Here is a 17,955-nt window from a genome sequence, read left to right as displayed (position 1 = left end):
GTGTTTTGCAAGGCAATAACCAGCTATTTACAACTGGAAAATAGAAACATTTATTAACCAGTAATCTGATTGAAGATTTTATTATTTTGTGACTGTTTTTTTGTTTTGTTTTTTGTCCTGGACATTTATAGCACACACCGTTCCCTGAAAATGACCCATATAAAAATTAACATTAGATCATTTTATTTAAATCATATAAAGATTTTTGCACAGAAAGTAGTAAGTGAATCTTTAGGTTTGAGTAAGTTAGCCTGTGACAACAGATTAAATATGCAGATTTGTGAGAGCCTTGTTGTAATAAATACAACGTGTGGTCTCTTATAATGCAAATAACTTTGATCAAGTGTCTAATAGTTCGCTTTAGTGCTCACTAATTCTCATTTCCATGTATGCGTTTCTCATATCTGTTTGTAAATAAAGGCAACATGGTGGTTACTTAATAATTGTCCTGTGTCGTAAATTTCTTTGCCTCCTTGCATAACTATTATCTGCTATCTTCCATACCCCCATATTCTCCGAACACACACACACACACACTGCATTCACACAAGACCCTGACCAGTCATATTGCCACAGCGTCAGTAAACGCGCCGTCCGTTGCCTGAACCGAAACCCTGCAACCATTGTCACTACTTTTCAGGAAGGATCTCCAACGGATGCGATGTCGCGGCCCGCGGGATCCTGTAGCAATTTGGCGCGCTTTTGAGTTTGAACTGCGTTCTGACATTCCGATCAACTGCTTTACGCGCGAGTATAAACTTTGAACTAACTTAAAGCTAAATTACTAGTACACATAGCAATACGCTAAACTAATTGATCACATTTATGAGATTCTGATGATAAAACCTTTACGTATGAGCGGTTGTATTTATATAATGTAAAGCAGCTAATAAAGCTGTGGGGTCTTATAATTGCTCTAATAAATCTTAGCATGATTTATGACTTAAAGCATTATTGGTCTTAAAAGGTTAGCACATTTAATCTTAAATTCATCATCAAGCCAAAGATACAAGGTCAGGAAAATAATAAATAAATCTACCTTCACTGAAAAAAGTGAAACATCAGTGCAATCCATTCAAAATATATATTTGGTCCAATGGAAAATTTAGATTTTCAGTATATACCTTCTGTTTTCACTTTGCCTCAAAGTAGGTGTTACGCCCTCTAGACAAACTTTAAAACATTAGGCTACTTTTACTAGAATTGTATCTCACAACAAAATCTCACAACAGACACGGAAGAGAAGACAATGCTGAATAAAGTCGTAGTTTTTGCTATTGTTGGACCAAAATGTATTTTTCGATGCTTCAAAAAATTCTAACTGACCCTATGTCACATGGACTACTCTGAAGATGTTCTTCTTACCTTTCTGGACATGGACAGTAGACCGTACACACAGCTTCAATGGAGGGACTGAGAGCTCTCGGACTAAATCTAAAATATCTTAAACTGTGTTCCAAAGAAGATAGGAGGTCTCACGGAACGACATGAGGGTGAGCTATTAATTACATAATTTTGCTATTTGGGTGAACTAACCCTTTAACTTTTAAACAGTTTTACAGTTATTGAAGGCTATTGCATTACATTACTCAGGTTTTATATATTTTACTGTTTCATTGATTGGTAATGTGCTCAATATTGATGTGGGACTATTAAGCACTTGTTTTTTATTTTATTTTTTTTGTTAATCTAGCCAAGTTTGTACAGTGTAGAAACTGTATTGCACTTAATTGATGTTACAAAAAAAGGTCATACCATATTTACTGTCACAGCTGTGGATGTTATGGCCTGCGAACATGTTTTAAAAGAGATGTAATTCTTGCAGAATTAAATTTCCTGTCCTTTTGAAGTTAATTTTTGTGTCTTTATTTAAGGAAAATGAGCTACAAACCGAAACAAGGTATTTTGTACAACAAAACTTGAATATGGGAGCAACTTTGGCTTTTTTATTGAGGCATTATAATATTGACCTAAATTTATTGACTTTGTTATAATTAAAATTGATAGTTTGTTCTGAGTAAAAAATTCAACTTGAGAAAACCTAATCTAATAACTTGTAACAAAATTACATCATTTTTATTAGTTTTTTTCCAAAGTAAAAATTCAATTTATTTTATTGAAACTGAAAATATTAGTTTTTCCAAAATGAAAAAAATAATTTGAATCAAGGCAAAATTTTGATTTACATCAAGTAAAAACTTATAGTTTCAACAAAATCAAAAAAAATATTTGAGAGAAACTAATAACATCTATTTAATTAGTTTATTTCAAAGTAAAAACTTAATTTGGATGTAATTGTAAATGTTACGTTTTTCTAAAATAAAAACACTAGGTTGTATCAAAGCAAAAAAATTACATGTTCTTTGTAACAAACAATATTATTACTTTGGGTTAAAGTAAAAAGTGTTGGAAAAAATTAAAATTTTGGTTTGACGTTAAATCAAAATTTACGGTTTTAATTTTAAATTTACTTCTCTCTGGTCACATATGGTAGACTTCTCCAATCATTTAGTCTAAAACACTGTTCCTTTCTTACAGCTGACAGCAAATAAATTTCCATCCAATAAACATCGATGGATAGAAACAAGAATCCTTCATTTGATCATTTTCAATAATCTGTTTCACTCAAATACACAATACAGAAGAAAATATATGTCACTACTTTCGATATCATAACTTTAATGTAATATGGACCAAAAAAAAAGTAGCATAATTTCTTTACAAAATCACTATTTTCATGTTTTTCAGGACTGAATTGTTTGAAGTATTATGAAAATGACAGTACCGTCAGTAACGTTGATGTCAGGAGTGCAGAAGCCACTTTTGGGTTTGGGCACGAACTCCAAGACCATGAGCAGCTGAAAGAGTCTGTCACTTCAGCTCTTCAAGCAGGATAAAGAACCTTTGGCTTGTGGAAATGAGGCACATAGGGCAAGTCCTTAAAGAGCTTGAGGGCTAAAGAAGGCTGCCTGAGGAGTCTGGAGCAGCTAGACTGTGAATACATCGACCTCTATAAGTGCACTGGCCTGGGGTGGAGGGTCTTGACCCAGGGGTCACAACGCTGCGCCAACCAGAGGAGTTCTATGCCAGCGGACAATTCAGGGCAATAGGGGTTTCAAACAACACTACAAAGCACTTTAGGGAGCTGCTCTGAAGTTGCCAATCTTTTATTTTTTCCCCACAAAATTATATAAAAAATGTTAAAAGCTTGTGATTGCTTCAAAAGTATTTAAACAGTTCATCCATCACTTAATCTATGTTAACAAGTGTAAGTATGTACAAGGAGCTTAAAAAAAGCAATGAAAGTATCGGCAAGGCTGATCTGCACATATTTGCCTCCACATAAGTTTGGCAGAAATTGACAGTTGTTTTACATAAAAGACCAGCAGATGGAATAAAAAAGAACAAAATCCAACAGAAACTACAGACAACGTTACATATGTACAAGTAATATGTACACGAAAGGCATTGTTTTCCTGGTGACATATCCAAGTACAGTCAGCATAAAAGAGATGGCAGAACAACTGTTTTCATCCACGCTTACTAGTTATTCACAACAGTTTGGAATTAAAATACAAACAAACCTGAGATGTAGCAAAAATGAACTGAAATAACTTTACCCGTATTATTATTATTGTTACCATCACTAACCTGTACTTCACAACTTAACTTTATCCGGTGTCACAAACCTTGAAATATATTTACATTTTGCAAGCAACCGCTCCACCAACAAAAACGCACATCTATATATTATTCTATAAAATACATCATAGAACACGATTTTTTTGAATCAGAAAAAAAAACATTTTTGATAGATTGTCAATTAAATTGTAGCATTTTAGGAGATTGTCCCTTTTAAGATTGTCAAATTGAAGAAACACTGACAACACCTTTAGTTAAACATGTTTTTGCAGTGGTAAATTGTGATACAGCATTTTTCCCGTTCTCTCAGATGACCGTTTTGGCACTAGTTTGAGCACATCAATTATAAAAAGGCCATGATGGTGATCAGACCAGCCTTCATCTGAGAGCAGCTGTTTGGTAACTGTTATAATGGTGTGTAAAGCATTCTTAAAGCATGGCTACTTCATTCTCTGCCCTCCTCTTCTTTGGGACTCCAGAGGAACGAGAACCATCCTCGGTAGGTCTGTTTCTGACTGTTCACTCTTTTGACCTCCTACAAACAGCAAAACAACTTAATATTAAGTTCACAATCTATCAAACGGAAACATATTCAGTGTACCATATAGCACACTCACTCCTTGGTCGAGCCATGTGTCAAATTCATCGCTCATTCTCTTCAGCTGCCGTCCGTACTTCTTTGCTTTCCACAGTGCAGCAGGAGCAGATTGAGAACGACTTCTGAATGGAAGTCCATCTCCCGTTCCTCCGTTCTCCTCCGCTGATGTTCCATCCTGGGGCTCTGCTTCCTGCCAGCGGCTGACCGTATACACCTGAGACTCAGAATAGAGCCGCACACGCCCTGCAAAAACTTCAGTTAAATCTAGGTCAATCTATGATACACACCCTGAAACGGTAACCTGTTTAATGTCTAGTGTGGTTCTCTGAAGTCCTCACCTAGAGGAGAAATGTTTGGCGAGGTTTGATCCTGATGCTGTCCATGGGTATTGATTGTCTCTTCTCTTCCTTTCTTTTTTTCATTCAATGTGTTGGAATCATCTTGATGGTCATTCAATGTTTTATCCATTGTAAGAGCTGGTAAAAAGATAATAGTAGGCTATTTCATATTGTAGTTTAAAGGTGTTAAAACAAACTAATACTTTTTTATTACATGGCCAACTTTTTTGAAAGACACTGTTTGTTTTTTTTTTTTAATTGAAATTAACATTACTTGGTTTTCCTAAATGCATACCTGTAAATCTGGACGAATTCCAGGACAAAAGATATGAATGTGTTTGCCTCTCCGGAACGGAGTTGTCAATGGCACTAGATGCTATTTCTTCTTATCTTCAGTACGATTACGTGTTGCTTTTCCTCTTCTCAATATATGTTGATTGCCTCATGGCATGCGACACACCCAAACAACAACAATAACTGTAATTGCTACTTTATATAAGTTTCATATTTCTAAGGTTGTGTCATGCTCATCTGAAAACATCGTCGGCCAAAAATAATGGAAAAAATATCCAGTTTTTCGTGACATTTAGTCGAAGTGATTGTCGTCTCGCAGCAAGCAGTACCGTGCCTAATTCTCAGTCCGGCTATTCTCACTACAGTGTGTATGAGCTCATTACGGATCGGATATTGTTGTTGTCCGCGGTCGTTTACAGTAGTTCTCTGCTCTCGGCCAATCAGACGACAGTCGGCTCCTTTGATCAGCCAATCACGGCCGGATGCTAGGGTGTTTTGGGCGCTCTTTGATGTGACGTCATTGTTGCGATAAGGTTTCGCGAGCCTTTACTGTCGCGCGTGACCTGTTTACCTCATCCGGGTCCCGGTCTCGCGGAAGCGCTCTCGGAGGACGCCGCCGCGCCGAGAGAATTTTAATTCAATTCAATTGAAAAATTAATTTGTATAGCGCTTTTCACGATACAAATCGTTGCAAAGCAGCTTTACAGAAAATTAAGTTTCTGAAATATATTTAGTAGTAGCTTATCAGTGGTGATGGATAATATGGTGGATAATATGACAGAAATATACGGAAAACTCCATTAAAGACGTAATCAAACAGACGATGAACACTATAAACAACAATTATTATATGATGCAATCAAACTTATAGCAAAATTGTGTAGTTCTGTATGTTGTTTCAGGGTTGGCATCATCTCTTCTCAGGTGTTCTGGGTCCAGACTGGAGCTTGTGTAAATCCTAGTGACATCTCGTGGCAAAAACAGATAAACAAAAGAGATAGAGTAGCTGCGGTTCCAACCAAGCAAAATTGATATGTTTAACCCAAGCTGAAGAATAATAATGTGTATTTAATCAGATACAACTGCAGTACAAGATTATGAGATGCATTATTCAAATGCTTTGTGAAAGAGATGTGTTTTGAATCTAGATTTAAACAGAGAGAGTGTTTCTGATTATCAGGAAGGCTTTTCCAAAGTTTGGGAGCCAAATGCGAAAAAGCTCTACATCCATTAGTGGACTTTGCTATCCTAGGTACTATCAAAAGTCCAGAGTTTTGTGACCTTAGGGAGCATGATGGGATGTAGCGTGGCAGAAGACTAGTTAGGTAAGGCCCTATAGGTAAGTTATAATATTTTGTAACAGATACAGAACTTAAAAGCCAGTGCAGAGACTGTAAAATTTTGGTAATATGATCATATTTTCTTGACCTGGTAAGGATTCTAGCTGCTGCATTTTGGACTACCTGTAGCTTGATTATTGAAGATGCAGGACAACCACCTAAAAGTGCATTAGTCCAGTCTCGAGGTCATGAAGGCATGAACTAGCTTTTCTGCATCAGAAAAGAGAATTTACAAAAGAAACACTTCGTTTAACTTTGTGTGCATGGAGTGGAATTCAAAACAGTGTAATTTAGTTGGTTAATTTATACAGAGTTTATGCTTTGTTCAGTTATGATTTTAATTAATTTATTATGGAGAGTATCTATTATTGTCCTTTACTCTGAACGGTATGCTGTTTATTATACTGACCTAAATTAAATTTGTAGCTAGGAAAACTGAAATTGATAAATTTATATATAGTATCTTTTTTTTGCTGTTATGTCTGTTCAAGAATTGTGGTCACATAACACGCAATTTCTTAGTTTGAACTGTAGATGGCAGGAGAGATCTGCTTTATTGAGTCACTGGAAGGTGTTGGTTATTTCTTTGCTTATGACTCATGCCTGCAGAACACAGAAATATATAGGTTAATAGGACCCATTACTATGTAGTTTGCTGCATATGTTACATATTGCATATATAATCTTTTCTAGATGTGATCAAGTCTATAACATTGTCTGTGTCTGTTGTGTACGTGCAGTACATTTTAATTTTGTATATTAACAAATACTTGCTGGTACAAAATTAAGAAATATTTGCCTGATAAATATGCCCTTCCTGTGAAAGACATATGACATGAATGCTAATTTTTTGAATAAGCAGTTTTAGTTCTCTGGATTGTTTTTTCCAGTGTGAATGACTGTCATCTGGCTCAGATGTGCACATCCAAATGAGCATTCTTGGGGTGTTTTAGTGAAATTTAGGTAAATACATAAAAATGCGTAAAAACACAACAATCAATGCAGCTAATTTACCAACTGAATTTGGGAATGCAAATTGAAAGATGGATAATGTACTAAAGCTTGCAAATGATTTAGATAGCAAACTATCTATGAAGCTTTCTCATTAACAGAATCCTGGAAGGACATAGGTTTGGGATACAAGCAGAGTAATATAAATTAAGGGCCTTAATACTATTACATTGTTTATACTGTTGTGACTGCACTGGAATAAATACATCATACAAAAATTATTATTACAATTATGGTCTCCAAGCCTTACCAGACTGGTCCAGGGGTGTCTTAAAAAGTTGAAAAGTGCTCAAAACCCTTTAAAATAAGCCAAAAGGGTGAAACCAGCTAAGAAAAGGCAAACCAGTTTAGGCTGGTTAAAGATAACTATTTTAAACAAGATTTGCTGACTTTAACTGATTTGCAAATGAGACCATATTACACCAGTTTTAACCTCCTTGCTTTTGGCTGTCGGTCTGATATTGAATTGACAACACAATTATATTATTTGTCTACAAAGCTCTTAACAACTCGGCCCTTGGATATCTTTCTGATTGAATCACTACCTACAATCCTTCTAGGTCACTTAGATCCCAGAATGGTCATCTCTTGTTGATACCATGATCCCGTCTGCAATGCAGGGGAGAAAGAGCCTTCGCAGTAGCTGGCCCCAAGCTTTGGAACAGCTTGCCATTACCCATCAGAACTGCCTCCACATTAGATAAAATGATATCTATGTTAAAAATTAAAAAGTTAGATATTAAATCTGCTTTAGAAATAAATTGCATTAAATTGAAAAGTGGCCAACACCATAAAATCAGCCAACATGGAGACTGAGAAACCAGCTAAGACCAGCAAATCAGTTTAGGCTGGTTTAAGATGACACAATTTTAAACCAGATTTGCTGGCCATTGCTGGTTTGTGATAGTCTCCAAGCCTAACAAGGCTGGTCCAGGGGTGACTTAAAAATTGACAAGTGCCCAACACCCCTCTAAGCCAAAATGGAGACCAGCTAAGACCAGCAAACCAGTTTAGACTGGTTTAAGGTTGTTGTTTTTTCTTAGCATGAGAATTTCACAGCCAATAGGGACTTTGCCTTCAGGTAACCAGATTTTCTGTAATGTAAAAACTGAGAAGTGCAGGAGTGGAGTTCTTCAAATTACCCTGATCATTCTTCAACCTACTGTATATTATAGATCAAGATATTTTTATATACAAACATTCTGAACTGGTAGGGGAGAAAACCTGAAGAAAATGTACTAGATGCTAATTTCTTATTACACAGCCTTCCTAACCTGACAAGAGATTCGGTCAGTTGCTGTGCACCTTTGGATCAGGTATTGTTTGCTGAGTGTGATTGTTGAATCAGTGGAAACCAGTAGAGGGGTCAGCGACTACAACGTTGGGGGTACAAAATTAATTGAACTCTTCTGATGTACACGTGTTTTTACGCACTAGCCCAAAGTAATTAGCATTTCTAATGTGTCTGTGCTACATCAGTGCCAATTTGATGAATTGTCGTCCCGTATTGGCTCGCTCTGCCTGCTACAGACACTCCAGCAAACCTGTAAAGCAAAATGTCCCCTCCTCTCTTTCTGCGGTCCATGCTGCTGAAAAAAAGCCACTTTTCGCATCCAGTCTCGGGTTTCTGAACAAACCCATTCGCCGAAAAAAGAAACAGCTTGTTCATTTCCATATTACCTTTTCCAGTCGGCTATACTCCGCCCGTCTCGTCGATCCTCATGGCGAGGCTGATGATGCGAGCGTATAGTTAACATCTTCTCATTCACTTCCTCTGGCGCCACACGTCCATGTGCGGCTCTGATCATTCTCCTAATACGCTTTCTTTTCTCTTACTCTTTCCCCCCTAATGTACAATATAGTCTCCGCTTTTTTTTGTATGGAACGCCTATTTTTCCAGCACCCCCTAAAATTCCATTTCTGGAAGCAAGTATTTTATTAGATTTTTTCTAATGTTTGGAATTATGTGAATTGGCTGCAGCTGGTGTCACCAAACATCTTTCGTCAATCACTTTTATTCGAACTCGGGTTTTAAGACGCGTCTCATCTTGAACGTAAGACGCTCGTGTCTCGCCGCGAAGACATAGTTTCATTAATCCGCCTCGCCTCGAGTCTACAACTTGACTGGATTGTGCGTCTTTATGTTAGTTGTTTTCATTGTTGCAACTGTCAAATCAAGAACGGAACCGCTGTACAGCTCGCGCGCATCGCCTGCTCCGTGGAGACTTGAGCCGCGCGCGCCGAGCTCATTCACTGTGAATTAAACCGAACTACAGAAGAGCAAGTCTATACAGCGAGTGTCGGAGTCTACCGGAATCCACACACCGTCTTTGTAAGTACAACGAATTTACTCACCACTCCACATTACATTACAACTAATACAGTGTTGTTCATTGTTACCAACCGGTCGGCAGGTTTAATAAACACAAACATAGCTATTTCGATTGCAACAACTGAATAACAGGACGCAGCCTCCATGTTTTTAGGTTAATGTCAGAATGACGATTATGAAAAGAAACTGTCGCGTTCAGATATCCCAAATTATTTATTAAAGAATGTATAGACATTCCTTTTTTTTTTTAACATATATCATTTTTTCAGGTGCAAAGTTGCTTGACACATTTTTCACAGCTTATACAGGAGCTATACCTAACTAAACGAACCTCTGTAAACACACTTCTGTCTGTCAGAGCAGGTAAGGTTGACTTTACTCTTGGGCTAGAACGGTTCAATTGAGTAACTATTCTATACGCATTTAGCTACCAATCCGTCTTAAATGTTTCGTACAGGCCCCGCGTAACTAGTAAAGCGCCACATAGTTTTCATACTGACTGTGAATACTTAGCAGGCGCAGTTCTCATGGAAACGCTCTCCTACTCTCACTACAGAGGCAGCCCACCTGTTTCAGATAAACATAGAATGTGATAGACCAGTATGCTGTGGAATGTAGGGAAGCCCTCAGCTTCCAGATCAAAAACTATCCCCATGAGGAGCTTCTACATAGAATTGAGACATGTTTAAAAAAGAAATTTTCCTCTGCATTGTGCAGGTTTATTTCTCTCCTATATTGTTTGTGTTATGTGTAAAAACCTCTGATTTTGGAATGTTTTTTAAACAGGAGTGTGCTTCTTTTTGATTTAAATATTCCACTTCAGAGGACCGTTCACCCCAAAATGAGAATTCTATCATCATTTATTCTGTCTTTCAGTCCTCGTGTTGTTCCAAACCTGTATGATTTACATTCTTCTGCACAACTCACAAGACGATGTTTAGGCTATTCATAAAACATAAAAAAATTATAATAAAAAAATGTTGAACTTATCGACTTGAATGGACAAAAGCATTCTTTGAAAAATTCAATGTTTGTGTTATGTAGAACAAAAAAACTCCTACAGTTTTGGAATGACATACACTCTTAAAAATAAAGGCTCTTTAATTGCATTGATGGTTTCATGAATAACCTTTAACATCCCTGGAACATTTCCAATTATGACATGATTTTTATTTTTGGATCATCTATCTTTTTAACGTCTAAGCAAATTTAACAGATGGTCATTTTGACAAACAGGGCAAGACATATTTGATAGACCTGCACTATGACACACAAAATGCCATGCGCCCTCACTAGGGAAATCAATTATGGCTTTAATTTTGTTAGTTATATAATTATACTGCACCAAAACAGACTGTATGGAAATGATACTCCTGCAGCTTGCATTTCAAATCAGTCTTGTCCATTCTCACTTTGGTTGATGTCATGAAATGTCTATTTTTAAGCCTGAATTGTATGTCATTAGCAATGCCTGTGGTATATACATTGAGTTATCATTAGTGCCACATATATCGTTTTTTTGCGAGAGGCTTGATTTAGATTTGTTCCCACAGTTCTAAGTCTGGTCTGGCGGATGCTGTCTAGTTGTAAACTGCTATGTGTTCTCCTGTTGGAGCTCTTGGTTTTACTGGCATTATTTCTTTTCCCCTAATGCCTGGAACCATTACTCACAGCTTGAGCTAATCTTAATGTTTCTGGCGAACTGAAAATAATCCCACTCTTGCTGAAGGCGGAAATCAGAAAGTGGTTTGTTTCCACTGCTGCTGCTTCTTTCATTATGTGGCGTGTCGGAATATTTGTACATCCTCTTGCTCTGAAAGCTCCGGAAGCAGCGAATTATGTCGGCCCAAGATTTAGAAGTCCAATTTTGTTACAAGCACAAGTTTCCGTAGGATTGTAAATCTGTTCAGGGAGCTCCATATGTGGCACAAGAATTGTGTGTATAACTGTGTGCAAAACATCCAGAAAATTGGATGTTTAAACCTTTTTTTGTGTAGGATTACGGTTCTGTTCTAAATCGGAGGTTCTTTCAGTGCACTTGTGTTTATGTCTGCCGGTTCTATATGTGATCCCTTTAGTTTCACTGACTTCAGTGAGAATCCAAAGCCTACAAATGGCGTTTTTTCTCCCCTTCACTTGCAGCTCAACCACCATTATTAATGCAGAGACAAGGACCCAGCACTAAAGCCTTCATATTTCACCCCTAGTCCACAGCTCGCCTGCCCTTACAAATTGTTAGCACTGTAAAATTCAGCCAAGTGAACCACTTAAAATATCGTGCCCTTCTCAAATCGCTGCACTATTGAGGTAAGCAAGCTCTGTCAAGCCATGTTATATATATGCAGTCTTATTATGAGATATTTTTGCCTGTTTTCCTAAGCCATTTTAGAGTATTTTGAGCTTTTACGCAGTGGGGATCATTTGTTTGCCTACTTTCTGCCTGCACTGGAACCTGCGTCCTTAGGCCCTGTTATCACCTTGTGTTAAATTCTAATTGCAAGTGGATAATGCTAAATTCAGGTGTAAACGGTCTAAAATGTTATGAGCTCATCCACTTTCAACCAGATTGCTTTCATAATGTAGACACTCATGTGATCAAATCCATTTGTACAGCCTCAAAAGACTGGCTACTACCGACGTAACATGCAATCATTATGAGACGCGTTGTGAGAAATGTGCACCTAACTTAAAACACACACACACACACACACACACACACACACACACACACACACACACACACGTTTGTTTTTGTGAAAAGTGGGGACATCCCATAGGCGTAATGGTGTTTATACTGTAGAAACTTTGTATTCTATCGCCCTTCACCAACTCTACCCCTAAACCTAACCCTCACAGGAAACTTTGTGCATTTTTACTTTTTCTCAAAAAAACTAATTCTGTATGATTTATAAACGTTTTGAAAAATGGGGACATGGGTTATGTCCTCATAAGTCACCTGCTCCTTGTAATACCTGTGTCATACCCATGTCATTATACAGTTTTGTACAGTTTTACAGTTTTTATACAGTTTTATACAGTATACATTATACAGAGTTGTGTCCTGATATGTCACAAAAACAAGAGCACACACACACACACACACACACACACACACACACACACAAATACGATTCATGCTTTGCTGCGTTGTACCAAAACACAGATTACAGTCTAAATTGGAGCTGTTGTCTTTATCCTTTCCTTTGCTTAAGTGGAATTTAATGTAATGTATTCGGGGACTTAATTGCATGCCAACTGTAAATAAATGAAAACGTATTATAGTAACATTTATGCTAAATGCAATTAGTTGAACAAAACTACTTTTGTTGGAACCACTTAAGTACATCATTACATGTAATTTAATAATTCTGTTATCTCTGAAATATGGTTAAGGTGTGTGTACATTGCAAAAAGTGGTAACATGTAAGTGTTATCTTAAAGAGCCATTTTACCTGATTTAACCATAAAAAATAGTTTTGTTAATGTAAATTATTGTATTTATATTGATTCAGTTTTGCTAAATAATATTGTAAATCAAACTAGATAATTTAAATGTTGCCATTTTTCTCAGTGCACAGTATTGATGAGCAATTATGGTAAACTAAAACTTCAATGTAATTAATGTAAAAAGAAATTACTATCAAGTAATTTACATGTGCTTTTCAATTTTAGTCAAGACATCCAAGTATACATCTTTCAAGCAAGGCAAAAGGTTATTAAAAAAATGTGAAATGGATTTTTAAACATATATTTAATGTGTTAAGAAGCATAGTCATGAAGACATTTTCCTTTTCAGTACGCTTAACTGCCTTTTTGTTAAATTATTTTAAATGGTCTGCCAGGCTTTTTTGTTTTTAAATACATTTTTAAGATTTGAACACACTTAGTTTCACAAGGTTTGAATTATACTTATTTATAAAGAACATTTAGTTTGCCATCTTGGATTATTTTCACTGAGGCCTGCCTCCCGGAATCATGTCCTTTGGAATCAGTGCATGCGATGCTGCCTTAGAATTTGGCTAAACTGACTTATCTTAGTAGGCAGCATAATTAAGATGACTATTGTCTGGAGCAATTTCATGTGCTTATGATGCCTTAAATTGCTTTGGTTTTGGAACAGAGCTTATGTGTTATTTGGCTATATGGAAAGTTGATTACGGACAGTTCCAGTTAAGGCCCTTCCTTGTACAGCGAATGCAAAATTTGTTCCATTTGCTATTCAGGAATGTCTCTTCATTGTAGGACTTATGCCATGATCAAAATAAATGTCTGGAGACCCAGAGATAAGTTGATGCTGAAAAAAGCTACAATATTTCTAATAACCTGTGGCCATATAGAAAATGTGTACCTGAAGATAACAGAACACCATCCCCCTGTCTAAATAAAATCAATACAACAGAAATCCTCAAAGTGGTTGAAAAGAACAGTACGGCAGGAATTAATGAATACACTCATCTTACTGAATAAGACACAAAGAGGTGACCTGGGGGGGGGGGGGGGGGGATCAAGGAGGAAACCACAGCTCTCCAAAAGAACACTCTCGTCTGTCTCAAATAGTTGATGCCAAAATGTTTGGCAAAAGCAAAATACAGAGTTCCAACAAAAGCACCTCATCTCAGTCACGTAGCATGGTCCTGGCTTTACTTAATGGGACTTGTAGCATTTTTGAGGACACTAAATTCTGGATTTCACCAACAGTATTTACCAAGGAATAACAGGGAGTCTGTTCATGGTGAGAAGTTTAAACCACAGATATATATATATATATATATATATATGTAGGCAAATATATGCTTTCAATTGAAGGTGAAGTGTATAATTTCTATTGTACTAATTTAATCAAAATCAGTATGGGAAAAAAACAAAGAACTTTATATGATTTATATAACATTTCAAAGGACTTTCAAATATTTCCCATCTTCCATTATTCAACATTGGTCTACTAGCATGTATTAAATGTGTAGGGTAACACTTTAGTTTAGGCAGACATTTTCACTATTAACTTGTTGCTTATTAGCATGCATAATACTATCATATTGGTTGTTTATTAGTACTTATTCGTAATTAATATGAAGAACATATTAATGCCTTATTTGACAAGCCCATATTTGAGATCCCTTAATCCTACCCCATTCCTAAACTTAACAACTTTAATAAGCAGCAAATTAGGAGTTTATTGAAGCAAAAGTCATAGTTAATAGTTAGTTAATAGTGAGTACTGCTGCATAAACTGAAGTGTGACCATGTATGTTTATATTAAGTTAAATTAAATTTAATTAATTAATTAAATTAATTTATTATATGTTTTATTATACTATCCATTTATCTCCTCCACAGTAAAATAATATAATGCAGCACACTTTTTTATTCTATATTTATATGCTTTTCTCAGGTATGTTATACAGTATATAATTTTTAAATGTATATTTGTGCACTTAATAAATAATAAATGCACTATAAATAATATAATGCAATGTAATTTTTAAAGTATCATAATTTAAACGCTTTTGCACCTCTGTAGTCAGCTGAATCATGTCAATATATTCTCTGCCCTGCAAATCTTAAATTGGTTCATTAATACGATCAGCCTTTTGTAACCATCAAGACCTCCATCAGTATTAATAATTGCTGTTTGTAAGTGTCTCTGCTAATGTAGCCAGATAATTCCTTTGATCTGCCTCTTTGTTTTCAAGGTGCCAGTCCTCATGCTGGAACTTCAATTTAGATTTAATATCAGCACGATGTTTTGCTTCTACGTTTTCTGATGCATTGAACAGGGTTGTAGGGTGTCTCTACCCAGACACTGATGATGGCTCCTCTGGGTTTCAGCTATTTATTTGCGTTTTGTTGTTGCTTCATGAGGCTTATGCTCTCTCTTCCTTTCTCTCCCGCTTTTCCTCTGTCCTTCCTTCCTACTCTATATTCATGATTCTGAGTGCATATTTTAAGAAAACCTACTTCCATCATGATTTTTGTACATCCTGTAATTAATGCCAAAACTGGGTAATTATATAATAACATGAATCAAATACAGTTTGACACGATGGGACTTTGGGAGATACACAAAACAAACATTTCAGAGAGTGCTCCTATAATTGTGAAGTAGTTATTGTGTCCCGTTTAGCAAAGACTTTTTTTTTTTTACACAATCAAATGGAATAGAGGACTTGCATCCTCTAACACTATTTATATCTACTGTATATGTCCTTTTATTTTTCAGCTTTTAGAGCATATTAAAATACATTTCACACCTATATTACATCTGCTATATTCATGTTGGCCAGTTTTACACCAGGCCTGTACTTTCATTACACTATCAGGAGAAAATGCTAAAAAAAAAAAAAAACATTACACCCATATTAAAAACTATTATATATAATATGCTTTGTGATATACAACAATGGTAAACTGTCTGGTGCTTTAGTCGCTGTCCTGGGTGCTGAATCCACATTAAAGGAAAAATCCTTATGTCATCCAATGAGTTTGTTCTTCTCCGGTGAATGGGTGTCGTCAGAATGAGAGTCCAAAAAGCATGACAATAATCCACAAGTAATCCAACTAATGGAGTCTAGTCCATCAATTAATGTCTTGTTAAAGTGAAAACCTACATGTTTCTAAGAAACAAATCCATAATTTTAACCCCAATCTGTTGCTATCAGACAAAAAAACGGGTCCATAATCCATAATGCGGTTTCCAGTGAAAAAGTCTATTTCCTGTTGTCTTCTCACATCAAAATCTACCAACATATTTGTTTTACAACTGTTTTGGACTGTTTTTGCTTGTAAACGGTGCTTGATCTGTGCATATTTCCCTCCTGGTTTAGACGGTGTGTTTTTTTTACTGGAAAAAGCAATATTATATAAAGAGAAAATTGCATTTTAGTCTGAAGCAATGCTTGTTCATGTACGTGTTGTCTCCTGATTTAGCCAATATGACCTTTTTACTGGAGAAAACAATATTATAGATAGAGGAGTTGTATTTTAGCCGGAAGCAATAGTTTGAAGTTAAAAGTGTCTTAATGAATTTATTTATTGCAATCACACAGCTTGTTGCTTCACAAGATGTTAATTTATGGACTTGTGTCATGTGGATTACTTGTGGATTATTGTGATATTTTATCAGCTGTTTTTATCAATTCTCATCCTGACGGCATCCATCTATTTGCAGAGGATCCATAGGTGAGGAAGTGATGTAATGCTAAACATAGGTCTTACAAATGCTTACAAATCTGTTCCAATGAAGAAACAAGCCCATATACATCTTGGATGGCCATAGGGTAAGTACATTTCCAGGAAATTTTCATGGTTTTGGTCAACTATTCCTTTATCCTGCAACAATTCTCGATTTGTGCAGACATTTTTGTTTTGTTTTGTTCTTCTGCATTGAAGACTGCCTAAGGTGATTCGGTCTCAAAGCTTTGATGGGATCTGTATACCTGTTGCAGTAGGCTGACATGTGATGAGTTTGAATGATAGGCAAATTCCTCATATGAAACACATCAGTCCAAATACTGGCTGCAGACCTGTGATTTTACACTGGGTTGGGGGAGCATGGGAACTGAGGAGCCCATTGATTCCCACCTCCAGATTAATGAGTGCAAATGAAATCTGAATTCTTCAAACCCACCATTGTGTCAGACTTTGCAGATTGAAATTGTTTCTTATCACTTAATTTTCATTCTGTCCTCCTCTCTATCCCCATGATGGCATGCTAAAGGTTTCCAATGGAGTACGGGGCTTTTTGAGCTCCCCTGTCTATTCCACAGAATTAATGTGAATTAGGAGATGGAACCTGTTGACGGTTTTTCCACTGGTTCCCTTTTCCTCTGTCACGGTCAGTGGTGTTGGAATGATGGGAAAATGTTCACACTTGACTAGGCAACTTCAATAGGTTTTCTCACAGCTTATTAGCATTTTTTCTATTTTAGTGTTCCTGTGGCTCAGTGGTAGAGCATTGCATTAGCAGTGCAGAAGGTCATGGGTTAAATTCCCAGGGAACACACATAGTGGTAAACAAAAACAAATGCACTGCAAGTCGCTTTGGATAAAAGTGTCTGCTAAATGCATAAATGTAAATGTATTGAAAAGCAACACACCTTGTTCAGTGTAGATGTCTATTATGGATGATTTAGAAATTCATAAACACGTCTGGTGTGAAATCAGATTGTCTAAAAGTGGGCATACACAATGCGATTTTTGCTGTCGTACGAGTTTGCATGCGATTTTTATCAATTGTGTGTAAATCGTGTGTGCTCATATGGTCTTGGCTCGGATCATGTGCGAGGAATTACGAGCCGAGCAGAGTGTCTTACGAGCACTTCCCAAGCACTTTTAAACAAAAAAGTTTATGAGCTATTGGTTTGAATTTGTGACGTGTGCGGTTGAACGAGCCAATTTGTT

General features: G+C 36.5%; 2 protein-coding genes across 2 annotated transcripts in view; one reads left to right on the top strand and one right to left on the bottom strand.

The window, feature by feature from the left end:
• Positions 1-3,786: 3,786 nt before the first annotated feature.
• LOC132130182 (bcl2-associated agonist of cell death-like) lies at positions 3,787-5,425 on the bottom strand. Its single transcript, XM_059541864.1, has 4 exons — positions 4,874-5,425; positions 4,579-4,716; positions 4,260-4,483; positions 3,787-4,177 (listed from the first exon to the last, which is right to left on the bottom strand). The coding sequence occupies exons 2-4, from the start codon at positions 4,706-4,708 to the stop codon at positions 4,088-4,090; spliced, it is 444 nt and encodes a 147-aa protein (XP_059397847.1). The 5' UTR covers positions 4,709-4,716; positions 4,874-5,425; the 3' UTR covers positions 3,787-4,087.
• Positions 5,426-8,940: 3,515 nt separating this feature from the next.
• The window catches only part of LOC132130128 (sodium/calcium exchanger 1-like), a 72,700-nt gene continuing 63,685 nt past the window's right edge, over positions 8,941-17,955 (top strand). The window contains exon 1 of the mRNA XM_059541792.1: positions 8,941-9,555. The gene's annotated coding sequence lies outside the window, so the exon portion shown is untranslated. The remainder of the gene's footprint in view (positions 9,556-17,955) is intronic.

This window comes from Carassius carassius, chromosome 47 (genome assembly GCF_963082965.1).
Source record: "Carassius carassius chromosome 47, fCarCar2.1, whole genome shotgun sequence".
Lineage (NCBI taxonomy): Eukaryota > Metazoa > Chordata > Actinopteri > Cypriniformes > Cyprinidae > Carassius > Carassius carassius.
The sequence above is the reverse complement of the archived record's forward strand: the minus strand, read 5'-3'. Positions and strand labels throughout refer to the sequence as shown.